The following is a 7208-nucleotide window of genomic DNA, read 5'->3' on the forward strand; positions in this document are numbered from 1 at the left end:
TATGGGGTATTGTGAAGAAGAAGATGCAATACACCAGACCCAACAATTCAGAAGAGCTAAAAGCCACTATTAGAGCAACCTGGGCTATCATAACACCTGAGCAGTGCCACAGACTGATCGACTCCATGCCACGCCGCATTGCTGCAGTAATACAGGCCAAAGGAGGCCCAACTAAATACTGAGTGCTGTACATGCTCATACTTTTCATGTTCATACTTTTCAGTTGGCCAACATTTCTATAAATCCTTTGTTTTTATTGGTCTTCAGTAATATTCTAATTTTCTGATATGATGAATTTGAGATTTTCATTTGTTGTCATTTGTAATCATCAAAATTAAACAAAATAAACATCTGAAATATATGAGTTTGTATGTAATGTATGAATATAATATACAAGTTTCACTTTTTAAATGGAATTACTGAAATCAATCTACTTTTTCATGATATTCTAATTTTATGACCAGCACCTGTACATTCATATGTGTATTACTTTGATCTATTTATTAAGTTATCTGTGTATTTATTTATTTACATCTTTATTTCTTTCTGTATTTCTTTTTGATTTTTTTTCCAAGATTTATTGCATTCTTTCTTTCTTTTTTTTTTTCTTTTTTTTTTTTTTACATATTCTGATTTTAAAGCCATTGAAATAAGAAATTGAATCATCTGTTTTGAAACATATGAACTTTTTAGCATCAATATTAATTGTTTTATGTATATATTTTTTAAACAAGTAAAAAGTATTGAAAAAGTATATATCCTGCATCTCATTAAGGTGGTTGATCATTAAACAGGAAGAAGAACCAGTATTAATGTCTTTGGTAGGAACCTAGAGATATTAAACAAATTACCTCAACTTGAACGTGTAAAAATAGCTACCAAAAATATAACATTCTTCTCTATATCTTGTGTAATATTATTTTACATTCTCCGGTTAAGTCCGAAGGTGTTTGTTTTTTTGTTACAGCAGCCAAATGTCAAGAAACGGGCTAATAACAGGCATGGGGATGCGGCTAACGACGACTAGCACACTGGTAGGTCAACAAGTTGGGCTAATTAGCTCCCCGTGACATCAAATGTGGCCTTTATGTTAGAGAAATGTCTCCTACCAATACAATGCAACTTATTTATCTTACTTTATGTTAACATTACTCGGTTATGCTCTCTGTGAGCAACTCTACTTTGTCCGATTCTTCTTTAGTAACTGCAAATATGGCGCCGGTTGTCGCTAAAGTTAGCATTAATGCTAAAATCAAACCTTCAAAGCAAATTCTGACAAATTAAGCTTCGCTTTAAATGAGGAGCTTACATATTTTTAATGGATTGCTGGAAAAACTCGTAATATTAATGTTTTATGCACCAAAGAAATTATGTTAAACGATAAAGCTTTGTATTTTTCTACCTTCTTATTTCAATATTGTTCCTAGTATCTGTTGAGGATTTTCCTTTCTATTTTAGCATTTTCTCAAGCTGGGGATGGAAAAAAACTACTCAGATAGTAATGAAATAGAGATTAGTAATATTTGCTAATGGCAGATCGAGTTGATCATTACTTAAGGGTTTTATTACTTTAGGTCAAGTCCAGAAAGCATCAGTTTTTCATTTAGTTAGAATCAAGTAAGTGTAAACTGTTTATTAAAAGTAAATAAGAATAAGATAAATATGAGCTTGAAATGATAAAGCAAGCATCATTCCCTTTTTATGTGTAAATATTCCCCATCACTGGTGTAGGACCAGTATGAAACCCTACCCTAGTCTTCTACAAAGTCAACAAGACTGCAATTTTATTATTTAGAGTGTCTGTTAGCTTTATTTTGAAAGTCCAAATGAATCTGGATTGTGTTTTAGACATCTTATCTGTCCCTTTCTATTTCGTAGAGTCCTTTTGAGCAGCTTGGTCTACACATGTATGACATCTTGGGAGATGGAGGGATCCTGAAGGAGGTGGTCCGGTCTGGAGAGGGTCCACCTGTGCCCCTAAATGCATCAGTTATAAGTATCTACAGGAGGAAAAATTAAAGTCTTATGGGATTTGTTCCTTATTTATTAGCTGGTGTTTATCATATTGTATTGCCTTTCAGTGTATTACTCCGGATATTTGGAGTATTCTAGTCACCCTTTTGAAAGCACCGCTCACCTGAAGTATCCGCCGATGATGAAGTTGGGAAGGGGTATGAGTTTAGCTTATTAAAGGAATATATAGTTTTATTTCCTAGCATGCACGTTTTCTTACAAACCTTAGTTTCCAGATGTGACGCTGGCCGGACTGGAACTGGGGTTGTTGACCATGAAGAAAGGAGAGTTCTCCCGGTTCCTGTTCGACCCTCAGTACGCGTATGGAGAAATGGGCTGTCCTCCTCTCATCCCAGCTGCCGCTACAGTTCTGTATGAGGTTCAAATTGTGGACTACCTCGATTCGGGTCAAGTGGATGAGTTTATTAGCATGAGTCCGGTGGGATTTCATTACAACATTCTATGCATGACGCATTTTTTTTCTCATTTAAATTCAAGTTATCTGTACAGTTTTTAAAAGTAAAAGATTTTGTCTACTCTTATTTTTCAAGATTTAGATTATAAACCTGATTTTGTAGTAGTCCTCATAGAAATTCCCCAAAAATAAATGGCAGTATTTGTTTTGGGATTAAAGATGTGCAGAAAAATTAATCCCTTTTTATTTTTAACATGTTTAAACTATTATTCTACATCTTTCTGCTTTTGTCCTCAGGAGGAGCAGAACAGTGTCCCTCTGGCCACTCTTTTTGAAGTCATTAACACACTCCGCAGCTTTGGGAACCGCTGCTTCAACCAAAGCCGATATGGCCACGCCAAGGATCGCTATAAACAGGTGCTGTAAAGACTCCCTTATTTCAGTCAGTGCCCCATAATTAGGTAAAATGCCTGGCTTATTAGTGCCCTCCCTTTCCAACAGGCAGTAACTCTTCTGAGAAATAAGAACGAGCAAAGTGAGCTGGAAACGGAGAAGATGAACGTGGCCCTGCTTCCACTCTATCTGAACCTTTCTTTCACAGAACTTCGTCTGGAGAGTCCCCAAAAAGCCCTCAAATATGGAAAGAAGGCCTTGGAAATAGACTCTGCCAACACAAAGGCTCTCTTCCGATGCGGACAGGTCAGACTGCAGCTCAGCTTGAAAAGAAACTGCTCATATTCACTGGAATATGGGAGATAAATCTGTTGTATAGAGCCATGCTTCAAGAAGATTTAGTCTTAACTTTAGAGCATATCCATGTGAGCGTTTAGTTATTAACTGCTTGTTTGGTTTTGATTGCTGTCTTATAGGCCTACTATGAGCTGGGTGAGTACGAGAGCGCTCAGGATTGCCTCATGGCTGCTCAGTCCAAAAAGCCGTTAGACAGCAACATCAACAACCTTCTGAAGAAAGTAGCGTTGTAAGCTGCTATCCTTTTAGAGCTCCCATTGCTTTCAGTAATTTTGTCTGGTTAGTTCATCTGATAGCCTAAAACTAAAACCTTACAGGACATCTTTGTCTTTTTTTTTTTTTTCTTTTATTCAGGGCCTTTAAAGACAGCTTGGATAAAGAAAAAGACATGTGCTTGAAGATGTTTAGTAAGCTAAGGAGCCCAGTACAGACTTAACCAACCTCTGATTGTGGTGAGGAATCCTGTTTGTCTTTCCGCTTTGAAAGGTGAAAACTGAAATAATGTTTACACATGTCCCTTTGGAAAGCATCCGTAACCCCCTGAACATTGTTACAATTTGTCACTCCGATATGCAGAGAAGTCGGTTACAAAATGGTACTTCTCACAATTCGTAGACATGGCTGTTGAGAGAAACTGAGGGGCAGCTTGCTTCAATGCAGACCCACGGCTTAGTTAGGAGAATCTTTTGACACAAAAAACTATTTGTCCCATTCCACAGATATAGACTTTATTAAAGAAAAGAAAAAAGAGAGAGAGAGATTAGATATTTTGCCTACATGCAAAATAGAGAACATGTCGAAGAGATGGACACATGCAACAATCCACCAGATTTAACACTGGATCTAAGATTTCTAATGTCAATCACAGAAATACATCTGCACAACAAATTCCATACCCGCACATTATTCGCTACTAAATACTCTTTTGTTTCTATCATAAAAGACAGGGGTGTATAACAGCATTTTTATATCGTGACTGAGCACGCTGCAAAATGTTGGTATCTAAATACAAGAAAAAAGAAAAACCCCAAATTAGAGGATATTGGACGGTATTTATCAAACTATAAGTCACGGTTTTTTTCATAGTTTGGCCAGGGGTGCAACTTATACGGACTTATGCAGCGACTTATATCTGAAAATATTAACGCATTATTGTATCATTTTGCGTGTTATTTTCACACTAAACGGCAAGAGGGCGCTCTAGGCCTGTATTCATAATTTCAACATTGACATTAGGCGCTTAATAAAAATGGCACAGAAAAGAAAATCACATTCTGCAGATTAAAAGCTGCAAGTAGAAAAATATGAAGCAGAAAGCGGCAATCGAGTAGCAGAAAGAAAGTTCGGAGTTAGAGGAGTTGTTTTAAAGTGACACAGAGGATGAAGATTTGATTGGATTTAGTAATTTGTAGTGACATGAAATGTTTGATAAACGTCTTGGCATGTTATTTATTCTATAGTTATCAGAATAACTCTTAATATTTTATGTGAACATACCAGGCACGTCCCAGTTCGTTGTTTATGTGTCATGTAAGGTTAGCATACCGTACATTATTCAGCCTGTTGTTGTCTCTCTTCTATTTCTATTTTAAATTACCTTTCAAGATGACATGTCTGTTCTTGGTGTTGGATTTTATCCAATAAATGTCCCCCAAAAATCAACTTATACTCCAGTGCGACTTATATATGTCTTTTCCTTCTTTATTATGCATTTTATGGCTGCTACAACTTATACCCGCGAGCGACTTATAATCCAGAAAATACGGTACTCAAAGTAAGTGAAGTTATCTGTTTATGCGGCAGATAACTTTACACAAAATGATTTCTTAAATAAAGATGATAGTGTCAGAGACTTGATATAACTCTTAAAACAAGATAGATTACCTTGTTTTTCTGAATCTAGTTATTTTTTATCTTTCTTAAAACCAAATAAGTTGCAGTGTGCTTGAAAGGGGTCAGACTTACCATCCTGACATAGATCCGATGTCCTTCCTGCTGTGTATTTACATTTCCCAGCTCCGTCTGATCTGTTAACAGCATCATTTTACCTATAAAACTCCAGTTTACCCTAAAACTTAAATTATTATAGATATAAACATACAAAGATTTATACATATACCTTTTTTCCATTTGTATCTAAGTGGTCGCCAGCAAACATGGTAGTCTTGTTTTAGTTGTCATTTTTTTTTATGGTTTTTGCTTAATTTTCTATGTAAAATTGTGGTTATAGGTAAATGTATTGTTTTTTTCTTCCTAACTTTATCTAATATATTTATGTACATTTCTAGTTGACCTATTAAATCATAAAATCTATATAAATTATATTTGGTTTTCAATGGGATTAAAAGTGTCAATATATTTACAAACTACCGAATGAGAAAAGTTGGGGTTCTGAACATTTGTTGTTGCTGGACAAATGCCTGAAGCGGACTTTGGAAAACTTGTTTACTGAACAATAATAGAATTTGTTTTAGCTTTTGTCACAGTTATCCAGTTTTATTTCTAAACGGGCATCACGATGCAAGACGTGATGCCAATCAGAACAGTTCTCAGTTACCGGATGATAGAAGTAGGATTGTTTTTATTAGAGGAAGTTTCATGCTTTTGCACCTTCTTCTCTGATTAAACTGGAAATATGTTGTAGAAATCTTTAAACTCCAATGAGAGTGTGTGTGCTTTAATGTTAAAGGATTTTGGTTTTAAAGGTGAAGTTTTATTAGAATATACTGTAAACATTTTAGTTATTCTAAAACAGTTGTAACTTTTTCCTTCTAACTTGGTTTGAAAGCACAGATTCCCAAAATTTTCATGGTTTCCATTTCCATTTTAGACTCATTATTTTGGCTCTTTTGACTAAAAACATGCATCATGTGAGCATTTAAAGGAAATGACTTTGATACTTTTTTTTTTCCCTTTGCAGGTCTCAAGATTTGACATCTTGGTCCTTGCCTACTGCCCCTATCTTCCACCAGTGAAAGTTGTTTCTATTCATTTCCCGCTTGTTATGCTTTGATCTTTCTGATCTTTGCTTTAAATTCTTGTTTGTACTTCTGTTAAAAAAAAAAAAAGTTAATCTCTCTTTATCTGTTCTCAAATCACACCTGAGGGTTCTCATCGTTCTTCCTTTTAAGGGAAATACTCAGATTTCATTTTCAGTTCTTGAAATGCTAATTAAGGAATGTAATTCAGGTCTCTAAAAAATAAATTTAAGCAAGACAACACTTTGTGGTGACCTACTTTATTCCTTGTTATGTGTATCGAAAAAAACAACACTCAGGATGTTGAGTCATATTTAGATTAGATCGTTTATCTTTGATTTGCAACAGCAGAACATAATGTCCACATTATTGTGTCTTTTTTTAGGGTTTTTGATAAAAGAGACAGCTTGGTGTAAAAATAAAAAAAACTTTTATGGTTACTGTTTTTAACTGGACCTTTTCTTCTGAAATAGGGTCCAGTTTCGGTTCAAAAAAGGCTTCTTAATGTTTAAAGAGAGTAATGAGATATCTCAAACTGATTTATCTTTATAAGTTATTTTAAAGCAGATCTAGGTGTCAGGAATAAGGCCTTTACGGCTCTGATTAATGCCATGTTTAATAATTTGTTAAATCTGAAGGTCATAAAACCTAAAAATATTTTCTTTTGTCTGGAATGGAAATGTAATGAAAATTGTATTCTGGAAGAATTGGATTTTTTTTTCATTTGATTAATAAAAACTTTGGGTACCAGTAATGGACATATTTTATATTTACTAATGCATTCACTGTAAGGGAATTGTAAGGCTAAAATACCTTTAATAACCTGTTCCTGGAGCCATCCTCCATTCGTATGGGAGTGGTCCAAACAGAACTTTGTGATTGCCTGGATATCACCAGTAGGAGGAGCACTTGGAGATTATTAGTTTGTTGAAAATGGTCACAAAGTGGCTTTGTGTACCAACAAATATAAGGTTCATACCAGAGCCATGCTATACGTAGAGCCTCAGCTAATCTACGTAACATTTAGAGCTGAAGTGTAAACATAAACAGTA

The 7208-nt window shown here is 35.0% G+C and overlaps 1 protein-coding gene across 2 annotated transcripts; it reads left to right on the forward strand.

Moving 5' to 3' along the window:
- Positions 1 to 787: 787 nt before the first annotated feature.
- On the forward strand, positions 788 to 6397 carry fkbp6 (FKBP prolyl isomerase 6). 2 transcript variants are annotated; one of them, XM_038293234.1, is made up of 10 exons: positions 788 to 821; positions 968 to 1034; positions 1879 to 1996; positions 2082 to 2171; positions 2250 to 2452; positions 2726 to 2845; positions 2930 to 3127; positions 3298 to 3407; positions 3533 to 3630; positions 6099 to 6397. In XM_038293234.1, exons 2-9 carry the CDS (start codon positions 975 to 977, stop codon positions 3612 to 3614), a joined length of 981 nt encoding a protein of 326 aa, XP_038149162.1. In that variant the 5' UTR covers positions 788 to 821; positions 968 to 974; the 3' UTR covers positions 3615 to 3630; positions 6099 to 6397. The 2 variants fall into 2 exon arrangements, 1 of the variants encoding a protein (XP_038149162.1); XR_005281500.1 differs by lacking the exon at positions 788 to 821 and having other exon boundaries at positions 872 to 1034; positions 3533 to 3664.
- The last annotated feature ends 811 nt before the right edge of the window (positions 6398 to 7208 follow it).

This window comes from Cyprinodon tularosa, unplaced genomic scaffold (assembly GCF_016077235.1).
Source record: "Cyprinodon tularosa strain WSP-4 unplaced genomic scaffold, ASM1607723v1 ctg323, whole genome shotgun sequence".
Classification (NCBI taxonomy): domain Eukaryota; kingdom Metazoa; phylum Chordata; class Actinopteri; order Cyprinodontiformes; family Cyprinodontidae; genus Cyprinodon; species Cyprinodon tularosa.

Coding starts and splice junctions, on each gene's coding strand:
- fkbp6 (XM_038293234.1), top strand. CDS start 975: ATGTCAAGAAACGGGCTAATAACAGGCATGGGGATGCGGCTAACGACG. Junction 1,035..1,878: donor TAACGACGACTAGCACACTG/GTAGGTCAACAA, acceptor TCTATTTCGTAG/AGTCCTTTTGAGCAGCTTGG. Junction 1,997..2,081: donor CCTAAATGCATCAGTTATAA/GTATCTACAGGA, acceptor ATTGCCTTTCAG/TGTATTACTCCGGATATTTG.